The following is an 18,124-nucleotide window of genomic DNA, read 5'->3' as shown; positions in this document are numbered from 1 at the left end:
CCACATTATCAGGCAAGCCCTGGGCTAGCAACTGGTCCAGTTCAGGAGCCAGACCGCTAGCTTCCACCTGCCTGGGGAGGGGTGGAACACCTCCCCCTCCGCCTGGGATAGGAGATCGGCCCGTACCGGCAATGCCCAGGGCGGATCTTGCGCCAGGGAGACCAGGTCCGCAAACCATGTCTGCCTGTGCCAAACAGACTAAAACGAGCCGGAGGCGCTGTTCCCTCACCCTGTCCAACACCTGACGGATCAGGGGGGGTCGGGGGAAACGCATAGAGCCCCTCCCTCGGCCACGCGTGCGCTTTTAGCGCGTCATGACCTAACGGGGGCTGTCCTCCTGGATCGAGAACCACAGTGGGCAGTGTGTCGCGCGCCGCGATGCGAGAGATCGACGCAGGCGCGACCAACCCTGGCCCAAACCTGTTCCATCACCCGAGGGTGGAGGCACCACTCCGTATAACGGGGATTGCCTCGAGACAGCAGGCCGGTCGTAACTCCGCCGTCCCGGCAGATAGACCGCTGACACTGAAAGGAGACGGGGATACACCCACAGGTGAATCCCCGCTATGGTTCAGCGCCCCCGACCGCACACCGCCCTGTTTGTTCAGGTGGGCGATCGCTGCCCTATTGTCCGAGCGAATCAGCACATGGTGCCCATGTGTGAGCCGCTGGAAGTGTTACCTCCGCATGCCGGGGGGACTGCGGAGGCAACGTTCTCTTTCGAGTCTGGCCGCACGCGGACTTGTCCGGCAGTGCGGTCCCCAAGAGAGCTCCCAACCAACGATGGGCCCATGGCGCCATTGATGGTGGGCTTGTCCTGAGGCAGAGCCCGGCGAATCGCCTTCAGCTCTAGCACGTTTATGTGGCGAAGCTCCTGAGCCTCCCACCGGCCGTTCGCCGAAAAATGCCCGCAAATCGCACCCCCTCCCCAGAGGGAGGCGTCTGTGCGAATCACCATCCTGAGCGGGACAGGGCCCCACCGAGTACCTCTCGAGAGGTAACGGGGGTCCGCCCATATAGCCATCGCCCGCCAGGCCTGACCTGTCAGAGGAACCCTGCGATGACGGTCCCCGGCCGAGTCCAGGCGAAGCCTGAGAACCATATTTGGACCACGAGGGCATGTGTAGCCTCCCTAGCGGGAGCACATGCAGTGCTGAGGCCATCAGGCCCAACATCACTGTGCACTGATGCACTGACACCGAGGGCACAGACCTAACGTCCTTGGCTTGCTGTCCGAAGCGTGCGAGCCTGTCGCTCTGGCGAAAGGCTCGCAGGAAGTATAGCTCGAGCCCCAGGAAGGTCGCCGCCTGCGCTGGGACGAGGCAACTCTTCTGCCGGTTCACCAAAAACCCTAAGGTTTGCCGGTGATCGGTCACCACCTTGGTATGTTTCGCGGCACCGACCCTCGAGTCGGCCGCTAAGAGAACGACGTTGAGATATAGGAAGACGCGGATCCCCCTCGCGCGGAGGGGAGCCACGGCTGCCTCCACGCACACCGTGAGGGTTCGCGGGCTCAAAGACATGCCGAATGGCAAGCCACAGAACTCGTAAGCCTTCCCCAGGAAGGAGAACCTCAGGTATTTCCTGTGTCTCCTGACCATGTGGACATGGAAGACCGCACCTTCCAGATCCCTGGAAGTAAGAAATCCCCCTGTCTCAACTTGAACAGGCGGGGAAGAGAGCATTCGGGACGGGACTTCCTCAGCGTCTTGTTTTTGAGACGCCGAAGGTCCAATTTTGGACGCATGGAGCCGTCCATGGCCTCCTCCTCCACGGCCAGATCGGGGGTCCCGTCGAACGTGGGTGGGCAAACTGTAGCACGTATCCCCTCTGGAGGGTGTGCCGTAATGGGGACGGGGGAACATAGATGCTCCCAGGCATCGAGCCTGTTGGACAAGATGGTCTCTTGTGGCCAACGGAGCGGAACCCGTTCCACCACTCGGATCATACTCTCTCCCTCAATGTCCCCATAGGAGACAGTGAACGGTCATCAAAAGCAGAGAGCATATGAACTGAATCAAGTCTCTCTGCCCGCTTCGCGCTCAGAAAAAAGTATCACCGTCTCATCATCGTGGATAGCGAGACTGAACATTTTTAGAAACACATTTCTCAAGTTAGAAACTATAGAAATGATCCCTGAAATATAGTCATGAGCATATTGCTGGGCCCCGGGACCTTTCGATCCGGTGCCCTGATGGGGGGGCGGGACGTGAGAGGCTACGCCCCCCCGCCGCATGGACAGTTCCGTAGAAGCTGTGCATGCTGGGGGAGAACTTCTTACGCAAGCTCCGCCTACTGACGCGCTGTTGTATCGAAGTAACCCCCCCCCCCTGCCGTGCGCCTTTCGCAGGCTGGGGGGACTGCGGAGGTAACGTTCTCTCTCGAGACGCACGTGGACTTGTCCGACAGTGCGGCCCCCAGGCGAGCTCCCGACCAGCAATGAGCTGTTGGCCTAGGAGCCTCTAGCCGAGGCCAGGCCGTAGCCATGGACCAAGGCGAGCCTTGATGCTGGGTATGAGACCCTGGGCGAGCTCCCGACCGAACTCGGGCCTTGGGCACCGAGGACGGTGGGTCTAAAGCTACAAGCCGCAGGCTGGAACTAAGCCCAGCCTTGGTGAGCCAACCGGTGGGCTTGCCTGCTGCCAACCGAGGCCAGGCCGTGGCCATGGACCAAGGTGCGCTGTGCCCCCAGCCAGGCTCCCTGCACTTGCAGGGGGCGCCCCAACAAGGGAGTGCGACCCATGGAGAGCTCCCAACCACCCCGGGCCTTGGGCACCAAGGGCGGTGGGCTTGTCCTTAGAGCTACAAGCCAAAGGCTGGCACTGAGCCCAGACCTTGGCGAGCTGTACGCCCTGCTGGACGCGTAGCGCCAGCAAGGAGCAGTATGTCTATTGTAGCGGAGGTATCTCGCGCCCAATGTACTTAGCACACAGGTACTAACTGCACGGGTGCACGCCAGCTATCTGCAAAATGCTATCGTTCTGTGCTAAACAGTACTAATATTGCTATCTGCACCTATGCAAGGCATGCTAGCTTTAACACTTCTTTGAGAGCGGACCTTGGTCAGCTCTAAAGAGCTTAGCTGCGGACAAAACCGAAGGTTCAAGGCGCCTGTGCAGCATGCTCGTGCCCAAGGCCGAACACGCAATTAACGTGCCGATTCATACTCGGCCAAGTAGTTTTACACACGGCCCATCCCCTCCCTGACCTTCCCTGCTCAGTAGCAAGAGGAAGCAGGAAGCTAACCACTAATAGCAAGCTCCCGCAGGGCGCACCCTATTAGCGGGAGTACTGCTTAAGCAAGCTAGCGAGAAGCACAGGCTAGACAGTAAGCAACCCGGAGGCTAGCGAACGTGCACGTGCAATGGTAACGTAAGCGGCAATAGCCCAGCCCGAAGGGGGGGGCACCAATACCCACAACCTGTTAACCCGAGAGAACAGACGTGGAAGCCACTAGCTAAGCTAGCATAAGCACTGAAACAAGCGTGCGCTAACACAAGCCTGCGTACAGGCCGGTGTAGCGCGTCTCTACCCTGAGTAACACGGGGAAGCAAGCGTGACCGCAAGCAAAGGCCAGCGGCCCGTGAAGCTAGTCAATCTCAGAAGAAACTCCTCAAAGGGAGTTGCAATCTAGTAGATGCTAATTGCACGAGGCAAGCAACACTTAGCAGACAAGCAAGCTGGCTAAAGGCCCAATTATACTCAACGTTAAAGACGGAGACGGACAGACCCTCTGTCCGTACTCTGCGTTCATTTCGTCCGTTTTCTGTCCGTCATCTGAAAGCTTACAGATACGCATGAAACGGAGGAAATCACACACACACTCATGCATTTGACTCTCTACTGTGGTGGATGTATTACTTAACATGATACCAACGTGAAAGACGCATGGAAGCATGTGGACAGTGACGATTACACCGTTTGAAACGGACGCCCTTAGTTACGGATGAAAATGGAGTATAATTGGGCCTTAAGATGGCGTAAGTACTGAGAGAAGCGGCCCACACAAGGTGCGGGGCGGGCTCACCTAGCTAGCGAATCGCCCAGCTAAAATCCCAGACGCCAGTAAAGCTACACTACATTTATGTAGGTCACAGCAACGCCTGTGTGGCGTGCTCCTGCCTTGCATGCACACATCAAATTAATTGTGCTGGTCGTAACCGGCCAGCGTAGCCTCACAGCTAATACAGCACCTAGCTGTTTACAAGGTAGTCCAGGCTAGCTGCACTGAGCAAACTAGCTAACTATCTAACGCGCGCGCTTTAAAGCCGGCGCCTAAAGTACCTAGCACACGAAAACTACCCGCACGGGTGCCAAGGTAGCTATCTGCAACAACTGGGCTACTTAGCCTCTTTGTTCCTGTGCTACGTGGTACAAGCTATTTGCACGTATGCAAAGCTTAACAGTTTGAGCGCGGACCTAAATCGGCCCTCAAACGAAAACGCTGCCCCAGCTAGGGGAGCGAAGCAAAGCTACACAGCGGCAGCAATAACCACTATACGGCGATAGCAGTAGAGCTACACGGCGGTAGCAATAAACAGTTAACTAAGGAAGATACTCTTAGCTTTAGATGACTTTTTCCGACGCCGCAGGGTGAAGGGTACAGGGTCGGTCTCCGAAGCCTGCTTTATCCCGTCCACGCGACCCTCTTGAGGTGGGCAAGTCAGCCGGGACGAGCCTAGTATCTAAAGCTATATAATATAACTCCTTGTTAACCGTCGGAGCTTTCACAAAACACGTCTTCACAGCGGGTGGAAGAAAGCGGAAGTGATTTTTCCCTGGACTGGCAGGACGTGACGTAGTCACGTGGATCCGTGTCAGTCCCAGGGGGTACCACGCCACCTACGGGTGGGTGGTCAGGTTTTAATGAAAAGTAATTTTGGAGCAAAATAACAGTCTTCCATAGGGCTGCGTTGCAGCGTTTAAGGCACTAGTGAGAGCTTGAGTTCGAAACGAAGTAAAACCAGGGAGTTGGCAGGATTTCCTTCAGTTTTCTATTACATATCAAAACAATGCCATATCATATTTGGTTTTGTTATATTATTTTCGTTTAAATGACCGGAGGATAGAACCAAGGACAAAGCTGAGGTAATTTCTTTCGTTCTTTTCCAACCAATCTTTTTATTGAGATTTTCAACAAAATTTCCCAGGGTTGGACAGGCATATTCCACATTGTTATGAAATATACACTAAATGTATCATAAAAAACGGTGACAATAGTGACACCCCCACCCCGACCCCCAATTGATTACTTAGAATAGGTAAGGAGTACTGCAGGGATGACGTATATTTGTAGGTTTACCCAGAAGTCCCTGTGCTTCCTGGTTCGTAGGGTGGAAAGGCTATGGGATTTGTTGTATGTGGATTTCAGTTAAATGCCTGAAATAAGGTCTGTGGTTAACAAAAGTTTATGAAACAGCAAAGGCTGGGTTTCCCAAAAGCTTCTTAGCGCTAAGAAGCTTCTTTGACCCTTCTTAAGGCTCCCGCAAGAAGCCAACGCCTTTCCCGATTGCTTCTTAGCCTAAGATGATCTTTCGTTAAGAAGGCATGCGTTCCCCAAAAGCTTCTTAGCGCTAATAAGCTTCTTTGACCCTTCTTAAGGCTCCCGTAAGAAGCCAACGAAGCCACCGCGTTTCCCGATTGCTTCTTAGCCTAAGATGATCTTTCGTTAAGAAGGTTTTGTAAGAAGGGTCTGGGGCATTCTTAACACCTTCTTAACGACGAAACACTCGCAGATTCAGCCGTGTCAGGCAAAAGGAGATAATAATATAGTGTCCACTGTTGTGTTTTTCCCTTTTTCCTTTCTTTCATGCACCCTTTAGTGTTTAAAATTGGGGAACACTTGAACATCTCTCCTCTATGTAATATGGTTACTTGTGTTTTAAATGTTTTTCCTCTAATCAGAATGGATTCCTTTTATAATAAGAATGTTGTGGATTTATATAGCACCTTTCACAGAACCCTTCTTAAGCGATGTGTTAAGAAGGCTGTTAAGAAGGCGTTTGGGAAACACTTCTTTGGAGCCTTCTTAACTCCTTCTTAACTCCTTAAGAAGCTTCTTAACTTCTTAAGAAGCTTCTTTGTTGGGAAACGCAGCCACTCTGTTTGTGTCATCCAGCCTGCTTATGGGATGATGCCCTGAGACTTTGAGCCTTATGTGAGGTTTCCCCCTTGTGGGCGATCAACATACAGCAACTGTTAGAACAAATCCTCCTTTTGCTGGAGGATTTGTGGACAATGTGAAAGGACTAACAGCCCTAAGTGTACAAGACATCACCAACGCTGCGAGGGATCGTTCCATGTGGGAAGCCATGATTGCCCAAGCGTGCAACGCGCAAGGCACCTGAAGTAGATTTGTTTATTTTTTTAATCTTGGATCTACGACATCAATCATTATGATAATAAAAACGTGTTTTAAAGATTTCCCAAAAGACTTGAACAGGTAACTTTACCAAATGTGTTTTTCTCCATCAGGATGTGAAGCCTGGAGACGTCATGCAGAAGAGGAACATGTGGGAGATCATCGGAGACTCATCTGGGATGTCGGGGCAACGGGCCAGGGTAAGACACATGCACACACGCATGCATGCACACATACACACGCACGCACGCACGCACGCACACACACACATACACACACACACACACACACACAGACACGCACAGTACCAAAAAAAGTGAGGACATTGCTTTTAGTGAAGGAAGAGTCTTGGGGACCAACTTTTTTTGCAGCTTTTCTTTTTTGCTTTTATTGTGAAGCACGTTGTATTGCACTGGGTTGTATTAAATGTGCTTTAAACTTTGATTGAGGCATTAAGTGAAATACATGATCATTACTGTAACATCATTCAATTAAGTTTCACTCTCTTTTCAGCCATTGGAAGGTTTAAGGAACGGTCTGCTACAGTAATTAGCGGAACCCATTACGACTATACTTAGTATGTTATGGAATAGATATTACATGAAACATGAGACACATGAAAAAAAAACATGAAACACATGCATTGCTTTCTAGTCAGAGCGTCTCTCTGCTTCGGCTTTTGAGGTAAACAAAAACAGTGAAGTAATTGAACTTTCCTATCGTCTCTTGTCAGCGCTCGGCTTCGGGGAAAAGGTACAAATTCATTGTGACCGGTCACGGCAAATATGAGAAGATCTTCCTCGACGACGAGGACGATGATTTCACTGATGGAAAATCTGGTAAGACTGTCAGCCAGTAGGCTACTATAGTGTTATTGAAATAAACTTGATTGATTGATCGATTGATATACTTTATTGATCCCTGTTAGCAAATATAGCTTATTGATTAGGAAATGCCAATGGAACTTATATTTTTCTCCAACAATCCCCGAGGGGAAATTCATAGTATCACCAGCGCAAAACATGTAGTTACACTAAAAACAAACAAGCAAACAGGAATAGAATACTAAAAAACATACAGTCACCATCACATAACTGTGCAGTATAAAAACAAAGATCATGTACATGTACAGTACAATTTCATCAGTTAGACCCCTGTGGCGTTAAATTACCTAATGGCAGCAGGGATGAAGCAGCTCCTAAACGCTCAGTACTGCACCTTGGCAGTACAAAGCGACCACTAAAAGTGCTCCTCATGGCTTGTAAAACACCCGTGCAGAGGGTGACCCTCGTATTTCAGTATGGTGCAAAGTTTTTTCTTTGTACGCTGCTCTGAGACAATCTCCAAAGAGTTGGGGGGGATACCGATGATGGAACCCGCTTTTTTAATTAGCTTATTCACTTCACTTCTCCATCTGTACAGACAGTTACATACTGGCATGCTTAGGAGGTATGAAAACTGAATCTGTAAGACCCACCTATTAGTGTAATTTGATCATTTGATGTTTCTTACTCCTCGGTTCCTGTGTAGGCAGTGACACTGTTCCTACTGGCAGTTTGACACCTCAGTCAGCTGTTAGTAGTAGAATAGTCGTAATTTGTTGGCAAGATTAATGCTGGGCTTTTATTCTGCTGTTGATCAAGATATTCTAAAAACAGGCACACAAGCTATAGATCATCATTTTATTCTCATCCTGTCCCTGACCCCAAGCAGTTTCTGGGCGTTGTTTTGCTCCTGTCACATTTTAACTCACTGTGGGCTAATCTTTCACTCAAAGTGCTCGAACAGCACAATCATGACTAGTAGGTAGAGTGCATTATAACACAGTTATAATTTGCAAAAGTTGAACTTCTTTGATCATTTATTTTACAAAAATGGGGGGGGGGGGGGGTGTCAAGTGCCCACAAGTGTTCCACATGCTACTGTATGCTATGCTATGCGATACATACTGAACTATTTTTATAATACCTCTGTGTAGAGGAGAGGACAAGAGGTATCGTGTAGAGCAGTATGGTTCCAGAACTGGGGTACGTGTCCCCCTAGTGGTACATGGAGGTACTACAGGGGGTACTTGAGAGAAAGGGTCAAATGGAAAAATAAATGAAACATTAGCACTAATTGCAACCACTCAATTTTTTATTTTGTAATGTTATATTCTTCAAAAGGTGGGTTATAATTAATTCATTGCATCTATGCTATAGTTTTCTCTTGCAGTTTTCTAAGCAAAATGTTGTAGTCGGGTAAAGGAGGTACTTGGATTCAGAAATCAGGGAAAGCGTGTACTCAAGCCAAAAACGTTTGAGGTGTAGAGTACACGATACCTCTTATCCTCTCCTCTCTGCTCAGTGTAAAAACAGCCTGCAGATCAGTCCAATTTCAAATAATTTTTGGCAGGTGACTGTTCATCTTAGCCAAGTCATTCAATGCTTCATAGTTGAGCTGCAGAGACAACCCCCCCCCCCCCCCCCCCCCCGTCACAGACACACACACATGCACGCACACACGCACGCACGCACGCACGCACGCACGCACGCACACACACACACACACACACACACACACACACACACACACACACACACCTGTCAACATGGTCTCACGGCATTTTGTGTAAATAGTCTCTTGTATTGTCATGGACACAACTTTCAAACCTATGTCTGTGTGTATGTATGTATATATATATATATATATATATATATATATGTGTGTGTGTGTGTGTGTGTGTGTGTGTGTGTGTGTGTGTGTGTGTGTGTGTGTGTGTGTGTGTGTCCGCTCTGCCCTCATTGTGGATGAAGTACCTGAAAGCTACACTTGGGTAAAAATGCACATATCTTACAGTAAGATATGTGCATTACTGGAAAATGACTTTGGTAAAAGTTAAAGTCACCTATTAGAATATTGCTTGAAAGTAGTTCAAAGTAATTATCTGATATATTAAATGTACTTACAGATCTTACTTATTTAGTTCAGCTGCGGTAAAAGTGGAGCTTTTGTTATTGTTTTTTATTTGTTCTTCACAAAAGCCCCCCTCACTGCTGCCGCCCATGGCAGCAGTGCACTAAATGAGTAACATCTGTAAGTATTCAAAGTAAAAGTACAAAAAAAGTACAAAGTACAAAAAAAAAAAAAAAGTACAGGTACAAGTACAAGTACAAGTACAAGTAAATGCATGGGCTTCAGTGGAAATATTGAGTTTTATAGCGGTTGGCAAACAACGTTATGGTGCATTACCGCCACCACCTGGAAAGAAGTGTGGATCGTGATTAACTGATTCACCAAACCTGCTTGCTTGCAGGCTACCAAATCTCTTCTGATTTTATTTTGTAGTAACAAAGATGCTTAGGGGAAATGTAAAGGAGTAAAAGTTTACATTTTATTCAGGAAATTTAGTGGAGTAAAAGTGAAAATTGACAGAAATATAAATACTCAAGTAAAGTACAGATACTCCCAAAAAACAATTAAGTACTGTATAAGTATTATTAAATCATTACACCACTGATCACCGTCCAGGGTTTGAGGTCTATTCATGACTGAACTCATCAAATCCAATTCAACAGAGGGAACAGAATTGGAATTGAATTGGAATTTCAGGAAGTTTAATTTAAATCTGCTGAAATGCCATGCTTTTTGTTTTTTTCTCATCACATATCTGAGATTACACGTAGTGCTATATATTATCAATATTGAATTGCATAACATGTTAAAGGATCCTTTCAGCTGGTATTTGATGCGGAATACGTGATTGTAAACCATACATTATGATTGAATATGTTTGAGTTGTTGAACTGTCTTTTATTTGATTCTTAATGTTTGATTTATGATGTTTACCGAGTCCAGACAAACTCTTTTACAAGTGGAATTTAATGAAATTCAGTTCTCTCTGCTGTCATTCCAATTCAATTTACATTCAGTTTCCTTATTACAGCTGGGTGACTTTCACATTCAATTCAGTTCACGTCCCCGTCCTCTCCACCCGCTGGCCTCTCTCATGGCTGTAGAGACTGCCGACTTTAAAGAGGACATGAAACATTTGATCATATATGACTCTAGTTCATTTGCATTTCACCTCAGACAAGACAGGACACTGCTTTCAAGTCTGAAATTTACCTAGATTTGCTAGAAAGATGAACAACATTTCACCTGTTCGCCAACCCCAGTCCTTTTGTGGACCCCAGGAGAAGTAGTCGCTACCTTGGTAGTGGCTAATGAGGATCCAAATAAATAAATAAAAAAACTAGGGCACTGCTAGATGATGTCACTAGGTTGACTGTACAGTAGCCTATAGTAGAACGGATTTTGAATGTTTTGATGGATCAAAACAACTACAATCCAACTTAGAAACACTGAGCCTGTACAACACTTAACTAGCCTGTACTCTGTACACTGTACTGCACTGTACTGTAAGTCAACCTAGTTACATCATCTAGCAGCACCTAGTTGGCGAAAAGCTGAAATGTTCATCTTGTCCTCTTTAACTCTCACCTTCCTCACCTCTACTCTAACTTTCTAACTTTCACAAGCTTTTAGCTTGGCGGCCATCTTTAAAGTCACAATGAAATGGAAAAACGACTTCTTAACAACCTTGGTGACTCACACTCTGTGTCAGAGTATTCGCCTACATGGATTGTACCAAATATTAGGGACACTTATGCTTTACATGAACTACACTGATGAGGTGAAGCCAGGTAACAACCATTATCCCTTATTGATTTGCCTTATTACATTTATAACAATCACAAAGGAGATGTAGAAGAGAAACAAACGACAGATGAGTTCGAGAAGGATTCTTAAGGGTTCGAGGCAGGATTGTGTGGTAAGGGCCCTCAACTCATTATCAGGAAGCTGTCCCTAATATTTTGTACATTATTTAACAATAAATGGCAAAAAAAAAAAAAAATCCCATACATTTTTACTTCCTTGATGACAGCATATTTTTTAATCCCGTCCGATCAAATAAAACTGTGCTTTTCTCCCTAACTGATCTCCCATTGGTTTACACTTTTGAGTGATCCCTCCCTGCACTATGTCCTATCTATCCCAACATCCTGTTTCAAGAGGAAATACATCAAATTACGGAAGTGATGCTCTCAAAATGACGTTTGATTGTGACTTCAAGAAAATTGCAGTAGCAAAATATTGCCAACTACACCCAGCTCAAACAAATATGTCCTGAAAATCTACCTACTGTATGTATCCGTTATCTAGTTAAAGGTCTTGCACTGATGCAAGTAGCACCATTTCGAATGACATGGGGTGGATATTTAAAGAATCATTAATTAGAAAGTAAATTACCCTCCAATATTGCAAGCTATTTGTCTCATAATCATTGCTTTTATGAAACACTTATACTTGAGTTAACTAAACACTATACAACATTGTGTATTCTACATAATTGACTTTTAGCAGTTAAGTATAAATAACCTAAATCCTCAGTGAGCACTTAGGAAACAGCAGTTGGATATTTGAGTAATCACATTTCTTTTCAAAATCCCCCACATATTCTAGAGTCTGTAGCTTAACGATCTGAACTTGTGAGGTTTCCACACTGCACAAAAGAGAAGCTCTGAAATTACTTAAAAGATACTGCTTTAATCCGCTGTGTCGTCTGAATGACTTTTAAGACAAATGTAGCTCTCTCTATCATGCTAATCCACAGATACACATCTATAACAGCCAGACAACCAGTCATACAGTCAGCACTCCAAATGCAACATAATGCATTTGTCAAGTATAAAGTTCAGATCAAATGATCGATGGTACTGCCAAACATTTCATCCTATTGAACACGGACACTAAAACACCAGACACCTGTACAATAAATTTAATTGCTAAAATTTCGGCACCTGTACATAAAACATATATATATATTAACCTCTTTTTTTTTTTCTTTTTTTTTACATTTTCGTCTTGGCACAGTCAACGGCGCTTAAGAAGCAGCGAACCCTCTTGCTGTTCTATTGAAGTCTTTTGGTTCCTCGTCTTTACCTTTACGCCCTATCAGAGCCATCTCAAACACCGTGGAGATTTTGGTGAGCGGCCTTGACGCCGCCTCCCTCAGCTTTTTTGCGTCGAACCTTGGACTAAACAGCAGCACGGGCAGCCGGTGAGCAAACGTAGGGATCTCTTTTGATTCGTCCTTCTCGTGCTTTTTCTCCTCCTCGCTTTTGCTCAACTCGATCTGGGCCATGACATTTTCTTTAGTGGAGAACATGTTGAAGAGTACGGCCTCCCACATCATCGTCGCCTTGGGAGCGTCTTTGCTTTGTTTCTCATCCGCGCCAACGCACTTCTCGCCGGCCTTTTCCTCCTCCTTTTTCGCCTCGCTCGTGCCCTGCCCAGTCTCTTCCATCTGAGGGCCTGACTCTGGAAACTTGGGCTCCTCTTGCTCCACCACCATGTGCTTCTTGAGGCGGGACCAACCACTCAGTTTAGACTTCATTCCCTTTGGCTTTTGGAGAACTTTAAGAAGGGGCTCGGCTGCAGCGAGGGAGTCGTCGCCTCCCTTTTTCTCAGACGCAGATTTGTCCGGTTCTGCTTTCTCATCTTTTCCTTTGTCTTTGGCGCCCGTTGACTCGGCAGGCACCTTAACGGCGAGAACGGGCTTTGTGGGACCTGAGACCTCAGCTGGTGGTGCTGCACTACTCTGCTTTGAGCCTTCAGCTTTGGTCTCGGTGGTGACTGAAGGCTGCGCTGGCTCTTTTTCTGCTGAGATGACAGCTTTTGCATCAGTTACTGTTACTTGCTCTGCAGCCTGGACTGTATCTTTGGGTACAAGTGTTGTTATTCCCATCAGACGCACTTGGCTTACTGTGGTGGCTTCGGGAGTTCTTATCTTTGGTGTGGGGATTTCTCGAATGGGTGTTTTCACCCTCTCTTTCTCAGGAGCTTTGACCTCTGCTTTTGGAGGTTTAGGTGTTTCCTGCATCACAGTTTGTTCTTGTGTTGCTGCAACATGGCTGACCGTCTCAATTGTCTCCTGCGATGACGTTTTTCCTGAGATGTCTGTTGCTTGTGAAACAACAATAGTGGGAACCACGACCATGGGAGTGGCAGAGACCTCTTCTATCAGATGGGGTTTGTCTACCTCTTCAAGGGGTTCTTCAACTGTAAACACCTCCCCCAAAGACTGTGTTATCACAGGCGAATCTTGGCTGGGTGTTTTACATTCTGCTGATTGCTCTTGTGTGGTTTTAACCTCTTCTTGAGTTGGCGTCTTAGGTCTAGTCAAACCAAATGCTGGCACGTAACTTTGGATTCCACCGTGAGCAACATATTCGGCTGGTGTCAATCCACGATATGTTGATGATTTTGGTTTCTGGGCCACATGGGTTGGGGTTTTAGCTCTTGCTCCAGATGAAGCTGTGGGTGACGTTCCATATGTAGGTGTCTTAGGTCTTATGACAACAGCAGCTGCATACCCAGTTGTTGTTGCCATTAGTCGGGACGCCTCGTATGTGGGAGTCTTGGGCCTCTGATAGCCGTAGGAAGTCACCGCTGGTTTTGTTGGCTCTGATGTAGGAGTTTTAGGCCTTTGATAGCCAAGTGGAGCCATTAGGGGCTTTTCTCTCGTCAGCTCAGGCACTGCAGCCTCCTGCTGAGGGGATTGTGCTTTTGAAATACTTCCTTGGTTTGATTTAGCTGCAGATGTCTTTACCGGTGTTATGTCTGCATGAATGTCCCCATTTAGAGCACATATATCATTTGATATTGTCTTGGCAAACTTCGCCTCAATAGTCTTCACACTTTGGGAAGTAGACAAACTGACAGCAGTGGAAACCATTGTTGGTGTTTTTGACCTCTCTGGCTCTACTGTGATTGGTGACACTGCGAATAAAAGAGGGTTGGCTTTTGAGATTTCAAAGACAGGCGTTGGAGCCCGCTTCACGTGATATGACGGTGTCTTAGACCGACCCGATGGAGTTCTCGATGTTGGAAACTCATAAGTTGGTGTATTCGCTCTTTTGATCTCGGATGTTGGACTTACGACTCTATTCATCTCTCCTGTAGGTGTCCCTCTTTTGCTTTCTGAAGTAGGTGTTTTTCTCTGGGGATCTGTGCCCGACAAAGGAGTCTGGCCTGTCGGCGTCAAGCCTCGTTTGATTTCTGACGTTGGTGTCGGGTCTGGTTTTATTTCGGGTGTGGGTGTTTGACTTTGAGGTAGCAAACTGCCAATAGAGGTGAATCCAGTTGTATCAAACACTGGTGGGGTCCTGGATGTCTCGTAATATGACGTGTTTGCAGTGTACATCCTAATTTGAGGGACATCAAACATTGGTTTGGGTGATCGGCTGGAGGTTTCGGTTGCTCTAAACATTGGACGAGGGCTTTTTGCTCTGATGAGTGGGGTCAGCACCGTGAGAGGTCTCATCACAGCTTGACTTGCTGTCACTGTAAAAGGAGTTGGACCTGGACTTTGAGGTTTTGGCAGTGGGGCTGCAGGCTTTAAACCAGCATAAGTTTCAGCAAGTGACGTGTGAGCTACCATTGTCACTTCAACAGCTGGTATTGCTGCCTCAGGCCCAGATATTTTGGGTACCGTTGCCTGGATGACTGGCCCCCGAGCTGGCGAGAGTCCACCCGGGCGAGCCGGTGCTGGATAAGGATAAACCGGCATGGCATATTGTGGGAAGGAGTATGATGGAGCTGCCACCGTCTGAGGCGAGAACCTAGCCACTCTGCCAAATGCTACACGCTGCGGGTAAGGGGACGCCACGTGCTGATAGAGTGGCCGGACAGTGAAGCGAGGGTGCTGCGGTACTCCGTAGAGAGGTGTCTCCGGCGTTCTGGGCGGGGTGGAGTGGTCGCTGTGCTCCAGGTCGGGACTCGCCTCGTTCACGGGGGAAAGGCTTGAGCGGAAAGGTGCGGCAGGCTGCGCCGCCTGTGCAGAGGCTTTTTTCTTTGCGCTTTTCTTGAGGAGTTTCTGAAGGCGGGCATTGTCCTTTCCGGGTTTGGGCAGCAGGGGCGGGCGGTACTGCTGGGGAAGCAGGCCGGGCTGGGTGATGCTGCTGTAGGCGACAGCCATGACTTCAACCCCCTGCGGAGACAGGGCACAGAACTGTGAGAAAGATTTATTTAGAGTGAGCGAGATTGACAGCAACTTATATTGCTTAGTTAGTTCTGCCTGAAAGTGTCAAAACCTAAAGCCTACAGCAGAGATTCTCAACCTTTTTCACATCACGGATGTGACGGACACAAACCACCCCCACAACAGTCTGTTCTCCCTGCTACCCTCAGGGAGGAGATACAGGGTCCCAAGAGCACGCACAAATCGCTTGAGGGACAGTTTCTTCTCACAGGCCACGAGACTCCTTAACATATACAAATAGTGTAGTAGCCGTACTGTACCACACTGTAGATGCTACCATTATGTATGACTAATGTTCAATAGTATGTTTAATTAGGTATACGCTATTTGCACCTAACAGAATGTTATTATGTTTAATTATGTTTAAAGTATGTTCATGCCATTTGCACTATGGGCAGTGAATACGCCACTGTCTGTGGCGTGTCTTACTGCTCTATTGCTCGTTGCCTCTTGTTTTTTATTGATATATCTTTTATTTTTTGCACTATGTTGTAACGGAGCCTACAGCACAAGAATTTCACATGTGATACTCGTACTACGGAGTGACAATAAAAATCTTGAATCTTGAATCTTGAATGTGAATTGAGTCCATGTTCGGGCCACAGACCGCCATTAAATGAGATTTAGTGTCTGACCCAAATCTGAGAACATTTTGCATTGTTAGATATTATTTTGTCCAGATTTCCATAACTATGAAACTATAATCAAAACAGTCATTCTTCTGCATTCTCTAATTGTGTTAACTTCTTGTAAATGAAATAATGGTTTAACAATTCCTGAATTTACTGGGGACCCCTTGGAACCCCCTCAAGAACCTGTGGTGGTCACCGGACCCCACATTGAGCACCACTGGCCTACACTATACTGAAATGTATGATAGAACAAAGGCTGCATTACCGTGTTGATGCCAGATGCGAACAATAGGAAACTTCTATTGTCGTTTTATTTATTTATTTATTCAAAAGAATATGATCTCATTATCATTTGGCTCTTTGTATGTACCTGTTATAAAAGTTTTAAAATTCAATCAAATATTAAAGATGGTTGTGAAGCTCTCCAACAAGCCCCCTGCCCCCCATTGACTCTGTGTCTGCCACACATACACACATACACAGGGGAGCCCACCAACTAAAGCCCTCCACTGACTTGAGTTTCTCTATCTCTCTCTCTCTCTCTCTTTCACACATACACACACGCACGCACGCGCGTGCGCGCGCGCACACACACACACACACACACACACACACACACACACACACACACACACACACACACACACAGTCTGACACCGCACTGTCCCCCTAAATGCACAGCACTACTCTGTCAATTCCTGTAATTGCATGCAATACAAAAGCTTATTACTCTGCTGTTACTATCATGCACCTTATCATTGTACATATTCTTTATGTTATTCTTATCGATGTTAATCAATGAGCACCAACCACACCAAGACAATTACCTAGTATGTCAAAACATACCTTAGCAAATAAAATAATTATGATTCTGATTCTGATTCTGAAACTATTTAACATTTCTCTCTCTTACTTCATCATGTAATATTATTATAAGTCGTATTATTGTTTTTATTTTGTTATTATTTTATTTTACTTTTAATATCCCATTCATACTCATTATTATTGTTACTGTTATTATTATTATACTTTTTTTGTACCCCTTTTTTGTCATTACATGCGTCATTATTATTTGTCATGTACCATGCTATAAAGTTTGAAAATCCAATCAAATATAAATAATAAAAAAATGTCTTTAACCAATAATGATAGTAATATTGATAGTGCCCTCACTGCATATTTAACCGTTTCTTTTTTCTCTTTTTCAGACTTTTGTCATGGTGATTACTGAGCTGCTGCCAAAGAGTTGTCTTCTCTTCAGATGATTCAACCCTCACATCACAAAACATCTGCCGGCTGTAAAGACATCTAACAGAAGGTGCTCTTATAAGATTATATACTGTATATATTTCACGCATAATCAATAAATCACTGTTTCTGACAGACTCAGTTGGATGTCTAGAAACTCAACAGACAGCTCATGCCCAAACAATGTTACCATAAAACATCTACTTTTGTTCAGTTTTCTCTTTCCATTTTTGTTTGTTACATTTTCTGACTTGTCTAAGTACGTTTCTGTTCTTTCTGTTTACTATTTCTGTATGTTATTCCACTATAGTGTTTAGGTGAATGCATTGAAAATGTTTGTTTATCATTGTATGATGGCGATGGCGTGTAAGGCAACGACCAAATGGATTATCTCTTTTATATAGAAAAGTTTACATTTGCCAATCATGTAGAATAATCTCTCGGATTGCTGCACTCAAATATCATGCAAGTTATATGTTCTGTTATCTGTTCTACACTTACAGTTTGGTTATAGAACAATCTCAAGTAGTTGCCCTGTGGATTGGGGAAGGGAGACGTGTATTTTGCGACAAATTGTAAAAATCTCAGAGTTTATAATTCATTCATTATACTCATTACATTTCTGCAACTATGACAGCTTAGTACATCTGTCCTTTCACTTCACTTGTAATAATGCCTCGATATCTGTTATATTCAACCCAAACATACTCCCACACAGTAATAACATGTACGCTGAATCCATAGCGTCCGTCTCCTGTGACACTGGTGCCTTCAGATCTATATTTATACTACTAATGC

At 45.9% G+C, this 18,124-nt stretch overlaps 1 protein-coding gene across 1 annotated transcript in view; it reads left to right on the top strand.

Annotated features, from left to right (window-relative positions):
* lsp1a (lymphocyte specific protein 1 a) overlaps positions 1-17,907 on the top strand; it is a 62,438-nt gene extending 44,531 nt beyond the window's left edge. Inside the window, exons 13-15 of the mRNA XM_083654937.1 lie at positions 6,475-6,561; positions 7,095-7,200; positions 17,287-17,907. Coding sequence (XP_083511063.1) covers positions 6,475-6,561; positions 7,095-7,200; positions 17,287-17,309 — 216 coding nt within the window. The 3' untranslated portion in view covers positions 17,310-17,907. The remainder of the gene's footprint in view (positions 1-6,474; positions 6,562-7,094; positions 7,201-17,286) is intronic.
* Positions 17,908-18,124: the final 217 nt, after the last annotated feature.

This window comes from Poromitra crassiceps, assembly GCF_964638095.1.
Source record: "Poromitra crassiceps genome assembly, chromosome: 18".
NCBI classification, from domain to species: Eukaryota; Metazoa; Chordata; class Actinopteri; order Beryciformes; family Melamphaidae; genus Poromitra; species Poromitra crassiceps.
This window is presented reverse-complemented; position numbering and strand designations above follow the sequence as displayed.